The sequence below is a fragment of the Triticum dicoccoides genome, chromosome 2A, assembly GCF_002162155.2.
Source record: "Triticum dicoccoides isolate Atlit2015 ecotype Zavitan chromosome 2A, WEW_v2.0, whole genome shotgun sequence".
Lineage (NCBI taxonomy): Eukaryota > Viridiplantae > Streptophyta > Magnoliopsida > Poales > Poaceae > Triticum > Triticum dicoccoides.
This window is the reverse complement of record NC_041382.1, coordinates 245,574,063-245,591,909: the sequence shown is the minus strand read 5'-3', so window position 1 is coordinate 245,591,909 and position 17,847 is coordinate 245,574,063. Positions and strand designations below refer to the sequence as shown.

The 17,847-nt window shown below is 45.0% G+C and overlaps 1 protein-coding gene and 1 long non-coding RNA gene across 4 annotated transcripts; one reads left to right on the top strand and one right to left on the bottom strand.

Annotated features, from left to right (window-relative positions):
• Positions 1–3,656: 3,656 nt before the first annotated feature.
• On the bottom strand, positions 3,657–15,234 carry LOC119354351 (peptide-N(4)-(N-acetyl-beta-glucosaminyl)asparagine amidase-like). Of its 2 annotated transcripts, XR_005170804.1 has the most exons (18): positions 14,986–15,234; positions 14,729–14,896; positions 14,472–14,642; positions 10,208–10,309; positions 10,029–10,115; positions 9,670–9,752; positions 8,718–8,831; positions 7,735–7,789; positions 7,553–7,639; positions 6,894–6,949; positions 6,752–6,811; positions 6,551–6,638; positions 5,662–6,396; positions 5,526–5,586; positions 4,969–5,071; positions 4,753–4,843; positions 4,013–4,144; positions 3,897–3,911 (listed from the first exon to the last, which is right to left on the bottom strand). XR_005170804.1 is itself a non-coding variant. In XM_037621085.1 (17 exons), exons 1-17 carry the CDS (start codon positions 15,121–15,123, stop codon positions 3,821–3,823), a joined length of 2,331 nt encoding a protein of 776 aa, XP_037476982.1. In that variant the 5' UTR covers positions 15,124–15,233; the 3' UTR covers positions 3,657–3,820. The 2 variants fall into 2 exon arrangements, 1 of the variants encoding a protein (XP_037476982.1); XM_037621085.1 differs by lacking the exon at positions 4,753–4,843 and having other exon boundaries at positions 3,657–3,911; positions 14,986–15,233.
• Positions 10,327–13,317, top strand: LOC119354353. 2 transcript variants are annotated; one of them, XR_005170806.1, is made up of 4 exons: positions 10,327–10,863; positions 11,285–12,201; positions 12,499–12,537; positions 12,896–13,317. It is a non-coding gene; the product is annotated as an uncharacterized LOC119354353 (long non-coding RNA). The 2 variants fall into 2 exon arrangements; XR_005170805.1 differs by having other exon boundaries at positions 10,327–12,201.
• Positions 15,235–17,847: the final 2,613 nt, after the last annotated feature.

The following is a 17,847-nucleotide window of genomic DNA, read 5'->3' as shown; positions in this document are numbered from 1 at the left end:
GAATTGCGCCGACGAGATCCTAGGTCAGTACGGCGGAGAGGGGGTCACGGCAGAGCAGCCTGGGGACAAGGGATGCTACGGTAATGGAGCTTTGGGAGAAGGCGATGGGGTGGATTTATAGGACATGGAGGAAGGTCCTGGCCTGGCCTGAGTGCGCGAATGGGGGTATCATGGGCGCGGGTGTGCGGTTGTGGGCGATGTGGGCGCGGGAGCGGTTGTGGGAGGTGGGGGACGGTGCTGACACACAGGCCCAGGCGGTCGATGAGAGGAAGGAGAGAGAGGGGCGCAGGTGTGGTGCTGGGCTGGCTAGCTAGTTTGGCTATGGCCTGGCTAGCTGGCTGGCTGGGCCCTTTTCTTTTTATTTTATTTTCTGTTTCTGTTTTTCCCTTTTTCTTTTTCTGTTTTATCTGGAAATTCAAATAGGTTTTGAATTTGAATTTTCTTCAAACTAAAAACTTGCTCTAAATTCCAAATGGAATATTTATGACTATGCCAACCTTTTGTATGGACATTTTGGACATATATTCTTGCACTTATATTTTCCTTTTGAATTTGAATTTGGTTTCAAAACCAATTGTGTTTCAAATCCAATTTAAAAAATTGGCAGAAGGTCAAACTCATTATTTGGACTTAAGAAAATCCTTTTCCTGCCAAATAAATGCAAAGCCATTTTTAAATAATTTCCCTTGACTTTTTGAATTGATTTCAAAACAGATCCAACTCAATTCTTTTGGGAAAATTCATTTGGCTGTGAATATTATTTGGGTCTTGTTATGGGTATCCTTACGCCCAAATAATATTTCAAGATGGTTTGGTTTCTGCCAATGGCTAGCTAGGTTTGAACTAGTTGCATCGGGATTTTAACCCTTCCTAAGCAAACAATCAAGCAAATCGAAGTTAATCACAAGCAAGTCTAGACATTCAAGGGTTTTTCCTAGAAATTTTTTTAATCCCCTATGAAATTTTTAACATACCAGATTTGGAAAAAATCTAGGATGTGACCGATCATCGAGGATGAGAGAGGATAGTCGCCTACAATAGGGTACATGTGGAGTCGGAAGATCAAGCAAACAGGATCCAGAGATTCCTCGTAGCATATCACAGGATCGAAAAGCGAGAAGCTCATCACCCTCTCCAAGGTGAACTTGTTGAGCACATGTGGGTAATTCATGACACTTGATTGTTGTGCTTTGATTATGTTTTATTTGGACTTGTACGTCATTTGGACTATATGTTGTGTTTAAATTTGAGGATCTAATGTGCAAAAGTAGTTGAAAAGGGGTTTATATGCAAAAAATTATGGAAGAAATAGCAAAGGAGAAATTAGGAGTGGACTACATCGCGAACGGTTGTATCATGCGAGTCGGCTGGAAATTGGACGGTATCATGCTAATTTCATGCATGTGAGAGCATCTTTTGATAGGAATGATAGACTACGCATATCAACAAGGAATTCCTTTTTTTAGGAGCCCATTTAAAAAGAACTCCAAAATTAAGCGTGCTTGGCTTGGAGCAATTCTATGATGGATGACCGACCGAAAAGTTGGTCCCCAATTTCATGATTCTTAATTCTACGCATGTTCAAACCCACAGAAACATTGCCCAACATCTCCCTTATAAGCATGTAGACGGACGGTGTACAAGATTCATCGAATGTCCGCATCATGATACTAATGGACTCTGATAAGTGGCATACGTGTGGCACAAACACATGTCAACTTCAACGTATTTTATGACAAGTTTAGTGACGCGAGGATGGCAACTTTATTTTCGGATGACATTTTTTTTATTTGTTTTTCCCTTTGGATGGCAACTTTAGTTGTAAAAAACGTCAGGGCGGGAAAGCTTCATACCACACGTGTGGCACTTATCATTTGGAAGACTAATTAAGTCTAACACATCTATTAAAGTAACAAGGGTTAGTGTGCTTTTGGGCGCGGACGGATGCGAATGCGTCCACCTCCATCCCTACCCCCTTGTACATGCATCGTTCAGAGAGACACGAGCACCCATCCCCTCGCCGATTGAAGCTAAAATTGTGCCTCGGTGTGAATCCCTCCCTCCTCATCGTGATTGAACGAACGAACGTCATGCCTCGTGGTAGGTTCGACATTCGGCATTTTTACCGAAACCCCTTGCTGCTATTGATATAGTCAAGGAAGTGTTATCCATGTGAAACGCTTGTGTTAGCATTAGGGAACGGGGAAAAAGTCCAAAATAAACATTTAATTTATAGACAAAAGCTAAATTAAATCCTGAACTTTCAATTCCCGAAATCAGTACACTAAACTCTTTGATCCCGGTCTATTTTAAACCTTGAGAGCATTCCCAAACAGGGATTGTCGATGTGGCAGGTTGAATCCTGGGATTGTTGACTGTGGAAGCCATTGGGCCGGCCCAACAGGCGCAAAAAAAAAGACTGAGATTTTTTTCCTTTTTTTTTCATAATACATGAATTGAAATAGACAGCTACTACTACTGTTGATTGCGGACGCGACCGGGCCGTCCCACGGCGTGCGAAGCGAGTTATTTTTTTTCCTTTTTCATAAGGCGCGACGTAAAAAATACACACAAAATAGGCAACCCAAAGGAGTCGAACTTGCGACTTGGTGCTGCCAACTTCCCGCCCAAGCCAGTGGAACAAATGGTTCGGTTCTTATTGATTGAATAAGAGGCCCGATCAATTTAGCAACACGCCGCAAAGTCAAGATTAGAAAAAACGTAAACACATGTGAACAAATGTGTGAGACGCTGAGTACTTTTTAAAATATGAACAACATTCTGAAAACAGAATGAATTTCGAAAAAGTGAACACTTTTTGAATAAATGCGAATGAATTTTGAAAACTAAATTTTTTTTGAAAATCCGAACACTTTCTGAAATTTTAAAAAAATGGGAGCAACTTTTGAAACCTGAACAAAGGTGTGAAAAAAAATGTTGAATACTTCTAAAAAATGAACAACTTTTTGAAAACAGTACAATTTTTCATTTTATATTAAAAATGGGAGCAACTTTTTAAACAATGTAAAAAATGTTTGTCTAGTTTTGTAAAATGTTCATTTTCATTTAGGAAATGCTAAACATGTATTTGGCAAAACATTACTGTGTATTCAGAAAAAGTTGAAAGCATGTTTTTTTTAAATGTACATAATGTATTTGAAAAAAGTCGAAAGTGCATAAAGTAATACGACAGAAAAAAAGCTGAAGAAAACCGTTGAGAAATAAAGAAAACACAAAGGAAAAAAGCAATAGAAAAAAACAATAAAACCATCGCAGAGCAGGGGCACGAGCCACTGGTCTAATGGGCCGGCTCGATTTGACTTGCCAAGTCAGCAAATCCCAGTGTAACGGTTTCAAGGTTCAAAATAGACTGGGATCATAGAGTTTGGTGTGCTAATTTCAAGAATTGAAAGTTCAGGATTCGATTTAGCTTTTGTATATAAGTTCAAGGTTTGTTTTGGACTTTTTCCTGAAACAGGGGGTGTTTGTGCCGATGGGGCCAGCATCTTGAATGGGACGTTTCATTTTGGAGGCTCGAGGATATTGAAGGCCAACAGATGCTCATAGCGCATTTTTGACAAAGAGGGAAAATGACGAGGTAGTCGAGGTGCCAACCCATAGTGGAGCTAGCGGGAGTAATGGCGATGCACAGGTGCTCACAGGTTGAAAGGAAAAGAACCTCTTCCAGAGTAGAACCGGAATTTACAATCATCCAATATAATCAGTACAATTATTGGTTGCATATATAGTACTGGTCATGATACGTGCATGATTCGACAAGGTTTTGTTGGGTTTTGTACACACAAATTAACACCTGCGATCAGGCCATGTGTGTTTCCCCGTAGAAGTCGATGGATCCTATTTGAAACCTTGGATTGGCACTAGATTCTCTCCCACGTAGAAACCGAAACCTGGCAAAGGCAAGCGAAGCTTAGCTTATTTTTAGTCGCAAGAATAATATACGCAGAATGCAACATGACTATATCATCCGATAATAAACCATAAAACGTACCGAAGTACATTTGCTTTGTATCTCTTGTCAACAGTAAATGATTTCCTACAGAAACGGCTGCCAAAGATTACAGAACTCCGAGCATCAATAGTATTCCAGGTAGACCTTTGGTCTGTGCTCCCTTCAAGGACCCTGCAATGCAACATTGTTACTGACTTGCAGAATATCATCATTTCAAGACAAATTTTAGCATGGTCCCTCTTACCTCCCCTTTTCACATGAGAGGTAAGAGTGCATAATAGATCTGAACCATTGATTTGAGTAAGTAGTGGTCTGATTAACTCTTACCTTCTTACCTCCCATGTGAAAAGAGGGGGTAAGAGGGAGCATGTTAAAATTGCTCGCATTTCAAAGAAGGTTAAAAGCAGGCAAAGCTAGTGACATACTACTCTCTAACAGGCAACTTCTATTAACAATATGAATAACTTGAGTAGCAAGTAACACCGTTCGCATAAAAACTAGTCCCTCTGTAACTTAATGTAAGAAGTTTTTTTAACACTGTCATAGACTCTAAAAACATCTTATAAAAAGATACAGAGGGAGTACTTAGTAATAAAACCAACAATGTTGTCAGCGATACAGCAACAAAAATGGCAGGAAAATGTTGCATCACAGAAAGGAGTATGGAAACAGAATGGATTATTCTCTGATTAACTGATAATAGATATGTGCCCTCCCTGTGGTGGCTGTCTCATCCCCTTAGCAGGCTATCTCCAACTTCTGGAAATAATATTCTTTACCTGGAATCTAATCCTAACAAATCCCCAGGAGATAAAGATGTTCAATTGAGATGCCCTGCCTTGGCCTGGTGTGTCTCCTGTAGTTGTAGGGCTATAGGCCCATGACAGGCGCTCATGAGTTATTTACGCGCATAACATACAGCATAAGTTCGATAGTCATTATACCGAATAGAAGCACATCAGACAGCCAAGGAACAGTTTTTTTAGTAAATGTACCAGTCCATTGGATCCCTCTCGGGAGCATCATTAGCTGACATCAAATCATATGACTCCAACTCGCAAGTTTGGCCACCATGCACCTTGTAAATTAGCCAACATCCTGCAAATTAATTTTGCCATACAGCAAATCAATAAAATTCCCCAATCAATCAATCATAAGTAGTTGGAACAATTCAATAGTGTTCTTAAGCACAACATGAAAATTCTGCAGAACGTCAGCTCGGCAGTTGACCAGACACTGCTGTCAAAAACTGGTTGGCTGCATATGACATGAAAATGGTGCTGGCTTTCTTTGGCCGTCGCTTTATAATCTAAAGCGGGGGGAAACCCTATTTCGAAAAAAAAAATCACAGGAGTACAAACAAGAAAATATATGCTACTACCTCTGTAACTAAATATAAGACGGTTTTGCAGTTCAATCGAACTGAAATGCAAAAACGTCTTATATGTTAGCTTGAAGAACTATCTTATATTGTGGGACGGGTGAAGTAGTATTTTATAAAGAAAATGAATGATAAGATTGTGAAGAAGTTATATTGGTAGCACCAAATTACCTTTGGCTCCATCAGGTTCTTCCCATTTGGACAAGCGAATGCCGTCAAAGGCTGCTGTTGCCTGAAATGATTTCAATATTTTAGGGCAAACCCTGATAAATGGATACATAAAAAATGATTAATTTGCAACACATACAATTCCAATTGGGAGCTGCTCACTGCTTGCAAGGACTGAACCTGAACAGAGTCTATTGCCTCTTGGGAATTGATGACCTTTTGTGTAAAAGATATTGCTCTTATAGTTACTTAGTATCTCATCAACTGCATCTAGTGCTACTGGTAATGCTAAGGATGTATGTATTAGATTTCCATCTGTAGCCACGGATGGATCTCCAACAGTGTGTAACTCTGCTTTTAAAGAAATAGCAGAAAGCAATCTTTCCGCAGAGGGAAGTATCTCAAAAATTTGCTGTGATTTTTGATCTAATGTGACTCTCCTGCTTTTGAAGTTAGCATCTTTAAGATTTTGCATCAAGCTCCTCAATGTGACAAAAACTTCAATGATTCTTTCATTAGGGATGTTATTATCACAAAAATGAGAAAGAATAGCTGAAAGAGCATCATGTATTTTTGAAACATGAGCATCCACACATCTCCGAATAGGACACGACGAGCAACTGAGTGAGTCTGCTTGGCCCAATTCTGACCTTGCTGCTCTCCATTCCACAGAACCACTTTGCCTTCCAGGTAGAGATATGCTGTTGTTAACTTCAAGATAGGTAGCTTTACTAAGTTCCTCGGACTCTTTCCTGTCACGTTTTTCTAAGGCTAAGTGTTCATTACTTGACAATCCACTGCGACACTTTCTAGTTATATTCATCAGAATAGCTGAAACTGTATCCTCGGAGGTAATGGTCCGCCTAGAGAGAACCTGCAAATGTAAAGCCGCATGGCACATTAGGTAACAATGAGAACAATTTCTTCAAAAATGACAAAGATCGTTCCCGACAAACACGCGTGCGCGCGCGCGCCAATACAGGCCCCCTACCTCCAACGCAGCCCCTAACCAAGCAAGAAAATTCTACCTCATGCCACTTTCTGGTGTAGCGTTTTGTTATATCATGTACTCCATCTTTTGAGATACCAATTGCATAATCTAATTTCTTGTTCCACCTAGAAAACCGATGCAACACAACATCAATATGAAGTGAAAATTAGACAAACTATTAGATGAATTATATGTCAAAATAATATGCAGAAATAAGTTGGGTAGGATTGTATTTTACCCTTTCTCATACAGCAAGGGATTATCATAGACTCCTTCGCATGGATCTAAGTGAATCCATCTGAACATTCCAGAACTGTGGCGTTAATTAAAATGGAAATAAAGTACCGCATTTGAAGCAGTGGTGGATAGGTCATACTAACCTCCCATAGAGGTTTGAAAAACATTCTGTCCAAACATGATCAGTGAAATCCAGAATCTGTGAAGTAAAGAATAGGCATGTTCAGTTGTTGACCACAGTAGAACTAAAAATTTAGGGATTCATTTGCTAAAAACAGACTTGTAGCAGAACTTAAATTGCCTTTGTAAAGAAGCATATTTATTGAACTAACTAAGAGTAAAGACCAGTCAAGGCAGCAATATGGCGATTGGACGAGCACTCCAGTAAGTGGTTTTTGGAGAAAACAAAGCAACTGAATGATGAAAAAGAATACTCACAAGAAGCAGAGGCTGGAATCTTTTCAAGAGATATAATCAGTTACGAATCTAGTCTAGCATTCAGTACTTTTTTTGACCAGGTAGTGTTGAGAACTTCAGTGTCTCATATAATCATAATATTAGCACATGTTATTTCAATGATTAATTGAGTGGGAAATCCAAACCAATTGTTTCATACTAACAATTCAGTAACTGAATAATGTGGACATTTGATAATTCTGTATTCAACTAAACCACCGAATATGAATGAATATGCCAGATATGGAAGGCCGTCAAACCATTTGACAAATATGGAATCACTTACAGTGAAGGAAACCATAATCATTACTGAAGCTAATACGATTATGAGCATTATGAAACTAACCAAACGAGCTTCATATCCAAAAACTCGACAGTAGAATGTGAAGCAATTCGCCCATTCTCCACAGCGTCCTTTCCTAGTTTGTATAAGCTTACAAAAAAGCAAGAAATGTTAATTTCCAGCTTGGTTTAAAAAATACACACCCACTACCAGGATCACAGGAGGCTAGGACAGCTTACTCATACCTTATACGGATCATTGTACCTTGGGAAACAGGTGATGCTCGAACAATGGTTGCACCTAAAAATAGTAAGTGTGTGTATATATATATATATTAATTATATATAGGCAAATGAAGTTCTAAAAGTATTGACAGTACAGCACCAGGTGCGAGGAGATGAAGTATTAAAAGGATAGAAGTACAGTTGTTCTGGTATGTAGGATCTTATAATACTACAGCACTGTGGGGCCATTCCAGAGCTCTAACTAGCATCCTATCATGCTCATAAAATATAAAAATACTGATCATGTCAACCTGCAAATGATCCTGCCTAGGATCCTGATCCAGATCCTGACAAACATGGTTATTCAGATAGAGATGAAACACAGAAGTGCAAAAAGAATTTGTCTTATGCTGCAGGAACAGTTGCAGGGTACATAATTTCCTGGAATTATACTTGACAGATAATGAACATGAAGGTGATGAGAGCACACCAAAATAAGATAGCATATGTAACCAAGGGGTAACTTGGGTAAGCCTTTCGGTGAGATCTAGCAGAGCACAAGATGCATCTACTTGTCATACGAAATTTCAGATCCAAATTTGGTCCACACATTAGATCCTGCTGCAGACAGGAGCAAGTTTAAATGAACAGCTTCCAATTACATTCAAAGCAGAATTTTTCCTTTTCATTTCTCGACGTGTGGGTAAAAAGTTTATCAGAAAATGTGTAGCAAGGTAAATGCATAGCACGTGAATGCTATTAGAGAACTTCAGAATTTTTCATAACTTTTGTTCCTCCAAAATAAGTGGTATCACATCTCACCCAAAAAGATGAACCTAGCCAAATTGCTAGTACATAAATAACCAGGCTTCAAGATGTGGAACTGTCATTTACTTGGATATCAATTTTGCAAGTTGTTGAAGGAAACATGACCGTTCTAAAAATAAATTTGAATTAAGATAGCAGAAGTAGGTCCAACTAAATAAAATTCTACTGAATGCTACCTATAGATCTCGACACGGGAGGCACCGAATTCAATTTCTGAGGGAAGTGGGTTTCCCATTCCAACCATAGATGTTTCACGGTCACAGATGTCACAAGCTGGTGCATTAACCCATCTGCAAGGACAAGGATCACTGTTAGCCAATATGCAAGATAAGCATCATTGTTAACCCATTTGCAAAGATAAGCATCAATGTTAAAAGATGAAGCGTATATGAGTTCTATCTTAAGCTGTTCCACCACACATGTAAGGCTGTATAGTGTGTACTGAGTGACGTGGAAATATAGAAATCCAAACAAAAATACCACTGATAATACCATAATAAGGCTCGATGAAGTTCAAAAAGATAGTGTTTAATCTCTATGTTCCACGGGCTCAAGTGAAGCCATGCAAGTACCACTGGACATTTGTTATGGACATACTAATCACTGAGGCATTTTGCTTTGCTTGACTTCTTTGACAACACTGTTCAATGTTCCAAATAGCATTACTTTTCAGAAACTAAATTCAATGTTCTTCTATATAATTCAAAATGGCAAAAGTAATGCCATAGAATATATATGATAGCTGTCACGTGGGTTGGCCACCCACATGCTATCTTGGGCTCCAGTTAAGGGATATATGGATATATTCCTGTTCTTTTAAGTTAGGAATCGTACCATTTAATAAACTAATTAGAGAGAAGATATTAGTTTGCTACCTAGGTTTGACTTGTTGGGCCTCTATATATAAGGATGACCTCTCGAAATGAATTAATCAAGCGGGAAGAGTTACGATCTATCTCACATCTACTTCATACTCGTAATCCCTAATCTAAACCCTCTTATCAGTTAGCTAACACCCGGCGATCCTCCCAGCGGTAATTACTCTCATGAAACCATATCAGACACAAGACACTAATCATCTGCAAAAAGAAATAACCGAAAAAAGAGTCATGAGAATGTTTCAATAACCTGAATGATTGCTTAAACCAGAGAAGCAATTGCAACAGAAAGGCATGATCCTCTTCATTTTTCGAAGAACTGAAGATCCCTTCCTACTAAAGAATCTTGTATGAGAATTTCTGACAAGACATCCCTTCAAACATAGAGCTTGATATAGCAATCCACACCATTACGACAACAAAAATATCCAGACACAGTCATGGTATTAAAATTTACAATAGTAAAATACGACAACTTTCTATGGAGCCAAACTTGTACCAGAAAATATAATTATCATCAAGTCCAAGGAAACATAGTTCTATAGAAATATAGAGAACATCAAGACAAAAAAAAAGTAACTAACAGAAAGCCAAGGCAGAAACAGAAACCTTGGCCAGTGAAATCAGCGCCTTCTCCTTAAGTTCATCTACAGGAACCGTCTTCAGAGCTGCTTCCTGACGCACCGGATCCTCGTACTACATCCAAAATGAGTGTCAGCAAACAAGAACTAGAAACAACCACAATATTAAGGAATGCTTTGCAAATGAAAAGTATTCCAATTACATACCTTCAGAACCTGGCGCATGTATGGCTCAACTCTTTCTCTGAAAACCTCTCCTCCGTCACTTTGTATGCTGTACTGTTGCAGTAGAAGTGCCTCTTCTTCCGCCTAAGAAAAAATCAGTAAGCATAGTTATATTTTCCTATAGGTGCCCTTTGGTTCAAAGGAATGAAAGAACTTCCCAAATTCCTACGGACTGCTTTCCTACACCCCAAATCTATAGAATCGTCGCAAAGAGCTACGAAGCACCGATACGTGCAAAACCTGTGTATCCCCATCCTGTACGTCACCGATGCGGCGATAAGCATGATACCGCAGCGATACGCATATCCCTGGGGTATCGTGATTTTCGATTTAAAACAAAAGAAAAAAAATGCCGATACGCCGCCGACACGCCAGCGACACGGGAAGCCCAGTAAAAGCCCACTCCACCACTTGCAAAGTCGTAACCCTAAACAGCCAGCACTCTCTCTAGCAGTTTGTTGTGCAGCAGATTGGATCGAGGATTCAGGTGCGACCGCACGAGTGCGCCGCCGTGTTGCTACCACCGCCGCCACTGCCTGGATTCCGTTGCGGTCATCTGGACTCGCCTCGCCGCTCCGTGGACTCATCTCGCCGCCGCTTGGAGTGTCCGCCGCCGCCTGTTGGCCGTCACCAGCAAGGTGTCCCCCCCGGCCCCTTCCCAATCTCTGCTCTCTCCCGGTGGTGTCTGGTCCTCCCGCTCTTGCTGGCTTGCTGCGTGCTGATTCTGTGTGTGCTTCCTGCCGAGTGTGTGTGTGCTGGCTGTGTGTGTGCTTGCTGCGGCGTGCGTGCATGCGTTCGTGCTTGGTGTGTCTGCCTGCGTACTTGTTCTGTACTTGTGTGCGTGCTTGCTAGCTGCAGCTGGGCACTGGGTGCTGGCTTCTGCTGTATCAACTGCTCCCTCCGTCCCAAAATAAGTGTCTTGAGCTTAGTACAAATTTGTACTAGAGCTAGTACAAAGTTGAGACGCTTATTTTGGGACGGAGGGAGTATGATTTTCTGCTGACCTGATGATGTTGCAGCTATTGCTAGGGAGTAAAATACTGACAATGACATCTGCAGGCCAATCTTCAGTTGAGAGGCTGGGAAGCATCAAGCATGTATCATTGGGTAAGCAAGCTACGAGCCAACGTCTTTACTGTTTTCAGCTTTTCATGTTCAAGTGTTATGTATATTTCAAATTCTAATACAAGCATATGATGTATTTTGCAAGTACCATGAGGATTCAGTAAATCGATGGTCATTCAGTCATCGAGACGAGGACTTGATGAAAAGAGGCATCTATAATACCTAAATAGTTCATCCCCACTATCCTATTTCTCTTGACATGCAGCCTATCCACCTCAGCATTTTTCAACCAATGGTGTGATTTAACTCTGATAATTTTTTCTCTGAGATATTTAACTCTGGTAATTAATCAAACAAGGCCTCCTCTGTCTTCCACTGAAGCCCATCAGTGTAAAACCTGGTAAAGAGAAGCCCATCAGTCATCTCTCTGTATCCTGGCAGACCAGGCGACGCTTTCAACCCCCACCCACGCTGCAACGCACCACCAGAGGGTGCCCTGAATTCTCAAAAAAAAAAAAACAGACGGTGCCCTGCAACCCTGCCCTCTGGCGCTCACCCAGGAAACCACCCCTCATGCAACCCACCTCCGCCACCGCAACAAGATCCGGTGCAGGGCCGCCGCCGCCTCTGACCCATAAGAATTGAGATTCTTTGTCGCTGGTTGCCGTCCGGCGCGGCGGCGCGCAACACCTCGCGAGGTCCTGTGTACTGCAGGGTAACCGCGCCGCTACCCTCCAGTACCGATGCGTCCAACCTCGGCCACCTCAACGGCCTCCTCAAGAGCGTCCTCCACCACCGCCTGGTTACCCAGAAGCGACGACGCCGCCGGCTCTCGGATGACTTCCCGTGCTACAGCTAAAGTGCCTCTTTAAATTGTGGAGCGACATCGCTCTAATCGTCTCCAACATCAGGTTGGTCGTTGGTGTCTGCACCTTTATCCAAAATCGTCGCATGATGTACAGGTTTCTTTTGTCGAGAGTGATGGAGTACGAGGGAATTTTCTTCAAAGTCAATCTGATTCGTTGTACTCACCGTAATAGAAGAAACTACCTTCAGGCTGTCTCTATTTTACTCTTAAGGCAGCAACATTTAGTTCATCTAAATCTGTATTAGTCAAGATTGACTTCAGTTACGGTCCTGCTTGGTTATGCTACATCTGTAGTCCCTTTTCCCATGTCTTTGTTAATCAAGCCTTTTGTTGTTTGCAGTGGTACACGTCCATGTCATCTCCACAAGTTGTGGCCTTGGTAAGCACTATTAAGCTGGCAGATTAAATTATGAATGGAAATAGCTTATGAATCATGCCTTTCTATGGATACCCATTAATGAAATTTGTTTACTAGCCACAGGATTTACATTTCAGATGTCTCTGAAAGCATGATAGTGAAGCAATGCAGGCCAATTTTGTATTATTATTATTATTATTATTATTATTATTATTATTTTCAATCTCAATTTGCGCTCTGGTTGTTAAAGTTTCTTTCTATTCATTAACAGTTTCCCGCTACTCACATCGACTTTAGATGTATTTGGTTAGTCCATCTGTTTCATCACATTTCATAGATTGCCAACAGAAATGTGACAGTTTGTCTTTTCACTTTTCAGGACCACTACCATTCCTTATTTATGTCTACATGAAGTGTTTGCCACAATGGATACCTTAAGACGGGATGCGTACTTTTACGAGGCTACATGCAAGTTACACAACTACTTGCAACAAAACTGTGCATGCACTTATTTGATTGCTCACATCTATAAATGGAGATGACTTAGTTGGTTAAGATATCAACATGTTTTCTTTTTCTCTAATACTATTATGTAACATTTCATCTGAATGCATTTGAAACATATGCTTGATCATATTTTTTTGACTAGGCAAGATATTAATCATATATTTGTTCATCCATCTTCTCCGGGACAATCGAATGTTCATGTCCCATGTTTTATTGCTTCTTCGACTTGCAATGTAGGCTACATAGAAGGCATTGGCAAAGCCACTAATTGGTTATCGACAGTAATTATGTTTACCTTTTTTAGATCAAGCATAAGAGATCTTCTGATGTGAATGGTTTCCTTTCTTTATATTTCTAGAGGATTGTAAGCCCATTTTTACCAATGTAGCTAACTAAAGATATGATTTATACCACTGTGTCTGCTTCATTAAGGTATTCATGAAAAAAAAAAGAGCCACGAGACTTTGCCACCATTATTTCTATAACTGCATTTTTTTCGGAAGCAACTTTTTTTAGAGTGCAAAGTGAATTTCTATTTTGCAAATGTGCAATGTAAGACACCTATAAATATGAAGCAGAGAACTTTTATATGTTCTAATTTATTCTCGACAATGTATTACTACAAATCCCGCAGCAACGCGCGGGGTATTATCTAGTGTATGCAACTTATGGGGCAGTATTTTGATCTCATCTCATGCATTTAATTATTCTTTGTCTTTATAACATGCCATTTTATTAATTATTTATCTATACTTGCCGCATCGGCATATTGCTATTTCTGAAAATTGCCGTATCCAGTATCCCCGTACCCATATCACCATTTCCGTGTCGTCGTATCGGTGCTTCGTAGGCGAAGAGGGTAGCCCTCTTGGAAATTTTCCTTTCTGTCTAACTATGGCATCACTCAGTCTGTGTAGAAGATTAATGTGTTTATCCTGTGGAGCAATCAAACAACTTCTATTACCAATTCCAGTGTTTCCAATTCCTGTATGATTTAGCATGTCATGACTCATGACATCCTATTCCTATGTTCAAAAGGGGATCGATATTTGGATTTCCTTCTCTCTCTTTTCCCCTAGGTGAAGTACTTAAGTATTTAAACAAGGGATGCAATTGTTTGCTGCCCTCAAACTACATTTATGCAAGTTTGAACAGATGCAGGTATGAAAACGGAGCATAGCTCTTGCCCTTTTCACTGCCCAATCAAACAGAAATGATCTTGAACAAATGTAAACAGTACAAGACCTGCCGATACCATCCAAACTGCAATGCAGTAAAATGCAGTGCCCATGTTTCACCCTAGTCCAACCCAAACTCCAAACTCCAAAGCCATCGCGTGAACTAGATTACCAGATCAATTTGCACACTAACCAGGACCAACCCCTGGACCAATTCCATACCGCACTAGACCATCCGATACAGCCAGGGATGTCATAACGAAACCGCACCTGAATCATCCTCGCGAGCTCCTCGTCGGACTTCTCCTGCGCCCTCGCAGCTACAGCCGCCGCTGCGTCCATGTCATCCCCCTCGCCGATGGGGACGAGGCGGAGGACCTCAGAAATGGACTCGAGGTCGGTGCCGTCGTCGACCACGGAGCCATCCGCATCCACCTCGATCTGCACGGGCACTACACCGGATCAGAGTACAGCGGAGCCAAAACACCCGGATGATCGCGGGGTGTGAGTGGTCTGGGAAACTGCACCTCAATCAACCTCGCCAGTTCCTCATCGGACTTCTCCTGCGCCGTCGCCGCCGCCGAAGCCGAGTCCGCGTTCTCCCCCTCGTCAATGGACATGAGGCACAGGCCCTCGGGAATTGACTCGAGGTCGGTGCCGTCGTTGACCACGGAGCCATCCGCTTCCACTACGATCTGCACGGGCACCACACCGGATCAGCGAACAGCGGAGCGAAAGCACCCGGATGATAGCGGAGTGTGTGTCGTCGGGATGGGGATCGAACCTTCTGGAGGTCGGGCGGGACGGAGGTGAGCGAGAAGATCTGAAACCGGAGGACGTCGAGTCCGTCCTCCGTGTCGTACTCGACCGTGTGCTCCTCGTCGGCGGGGACCTCCCGGACTACGAACCTGCGAGCCACCATGGCGTTATCTCTCCGTGGACCAGGTCGCGGCGTAGTCCACTATCAAGGCCTCAAAGGGTTTGCGTGACAGGTGGGAGGGAAGGCAATGGCCGAAGCAGCGCACAAGGGCCTGTTTGCTTCTTTTTTTTCCGATTCTATAATAACTCCCGAACGTGCCATATTGTTGCTCCTCGTCCCGAACACGTCCTGAGCCGTTGATTGCAAGTACACATCTTAAAGCACTTAAAATTGCCAGGTCACGTTCTTCTGGTCGTTGGCTAGAAAGGACGAGACTTGCCTGCTCCCCGTGCGTGTGCCCATCCGTACTCCCGCGTACGTGGCTTAATTTGATTGAAGCAAATAAGACCCGGCCCCATCCCCTTAAAATCAGGGGGGAGATGATTAGATTAGAAAGGAAAAAAGAAAAAAAGACAGCCGTAGGATGAAGTGGGAGCACGGATGGGAACATGGGGAGGGAGCAGGCAAGCTGGATCCGGCTAGAAAGGACGCGCGTCCCACGTCTCCTTCATCTCGCCTTATCAGTCGCCCCCTCCTCCCAACATACCATTGGAGAAGGTCGGTGTGGGTTAGGTTGGGTGGGCGACTGTAATGGAAAACGTGAGCGCTCTCCTTCCTCTTTCCCCGGCGCCCCCTTCCCAGCCCCTTGCCGGAGCAGCCGCCGTCCCTTCCTCCCCTGGTGCCATCGTTGACTGCGCCTGCCCTGTCGGCACCGGCCGCCTCGGCTAGGCTCCGATGGGCCGACCTCGGTGATGACGACGCGGAACCCTCCATCGTAGGCCCTTCCGTCGCATAGTCTTCCCTTCCCTCCCCGGCCCCCCGTATTGCTGTGCCGCCCTACGTGGCCGGTGGCTCAGCCCCCACGTGTGGGGTTCTGCCACTGGCTCGCCGCCGCCGCCGCAGACATCGCCGTCGAGCTCCGCTCGGACGCCCGGGCTTCAAGGCGCTGCCTTGCGGGGAGGTGGAGCTCGCCGACGCCGCCGATGCTCGTGGGGCGTGGTCGGTCGCTCTGAGCTGGGTCGAGCGCGCGCTTCTTGGCGCCACTCTCCGGACGGCCTTCTCCCATCGCCGGCCCCGTCCCCGTCGGCGCCTCGCCGATCCATCGATTTCTCGGCCCCCGTCGCCCGCTCCTCGCCATTCTGTCCATTTATAGCAACTTTCGGATCGTCGTCTCTCCGTTTGCACACGCTTCAGCCCCTCCGACGGCCTTGGCTGGCCCTGTCCGGCGGCCCCCCGCCTGCGGTGGCGGCGGCAGCGCCCGCTCGTCAAGGGGAAACCCTTCGGGTGGATGCCCCATGCCGCCCCCTGGGTCGCGCTTCGTTGGGCCGTAGTCTGCTAGGCCGCAGCCCGACCCATCGGTCCTTGGCGCTTGTTGGGCCTGGCACTATCGGGCTAGACCGGTCAGAGTTGCCCCCCCCCCCGGTGCCCTACGCCCACTCTGCCCACGCCTCGGATCTGGCTCCCCTACGGCCTCCCAATCGCCCTGATCCCCCATTCCGCCGCCACCAGCAACCCTTCCTACCCCTCCCCTGTCCTCTCGCCCGACTCGGTGCTCGCCCCGCCAACCCTGCCGCCCTACGCTACCTCCCCACCCCCTCCTCCCACGTCGCGGCCGGCCATGCCCCGCGAATGGGACGACGGCGATGCCCGGCGCAAGCGACGTTTCGAAGATCATCGCGACCCGCCCCGCCCCTCACCTGACGCGCTTCGCCGCGAGGAGGAACTCTTACGCGAGCTCCGGGGCGGGCGCAGAGAGGACTGGTGCTCCCCTAGCCGCTCTGGCCGGCGGGGCCGCTCCTGCTCCCCCCGGCTATTGCAGGTGGGTGGCGGTACCCTCGCCGTTCGACCTCCCCTGGACTACGGTGCGGCCGCTGCTCCTCTCCGCCTCATGTGCCCCCATTCACCTTCCCCTCGCCCTCAAGCTCCGTCGCCCCCCTCCACGGTCAGGAAGTATGTGCCACCCCATGCGGCCGCCCCGACGGCTCTGGCCTCCGTGGGCGCCGCGGGTGGTGGTCTGTCTCGTGGATGTCAAGGTCCCAATAAGAAGAAGAAGCGTCGTGGCCAAGGCCCGGGCAACCAGGCCACTCCCTCGCAGACGTCAAGGCCGGTGCTCCTATGCCGCCCCGGGCCCCGTTTTTCGGCCTTCCCTGCCCCCGTGCTTCAATTGCGGTGTGGCGGGCCACTCGCAAGTCAACCGCGTCAACCCTTAGTGCTGCTACATCTACAAGGACCCGGGCCATCCCGCCCTTCTGTGCCCGGATAGACCGGTGACCTCTGAGCTCATGATGTACGGCCACGACATCGAGGGGCTGGGGTTCTTTCACCTCGAGGTCCCCGAGTCCCCCCCCCTTCCCTGTAGGCGATTGTCATGGTGGTGGATGGGGTGGCCTCCCCGGAGATGATTGAGGCCGAGCTCAACCACCTCTACCGCCGCCAGTGGGAATGGGTAGTCACGCCTACCTCCGGCAACGCCTTCATCGTGATCTTCCCTAACGCTATCATCTATGGCCATGCCACCCGCAGTGGCCAGATCACCCTCGCCCTCAACCAGCTCGTCGTCGACATCATCGATCCGATCCTCGACCCAAAGGCGGTAGCCATCCTGGACACTGCATGGATCCTCATTGTCGGGCTCCCAAACATCGCGAGGTCTGAGTCTGTCATCCGCCAGATGTCTAGGATCCTTGGCAAGGTGGTGGTGGTTGACGAGCTCTCCCTCCGCAAAGA

Bases quoted from the DNA above. Each gene is read 5' to 3' on its own strand.
- LOC119354351 (XM_037621085.1), bottom strand. From the start codon at position 15,123: ATGGTGGCTCGCAGGTTCGTAGTCCGGGAGGTCCCCGCCGACGAGGAG. The intron at 7,790-8,717 runs GTAGCATTCAGT...TACTATTTTTAG, and splicing joins TCCCGTGTCGAGATCTATAG to GTGCAACCATTGTTCGAGCA. The intron at 5,072-5,525 runs GTAATTTGGTGC...ATTAATTTGCAG, and splicing joins AGAACCTGATGGAGCCAAAG to GATGTTGGCTAATTTACAAG.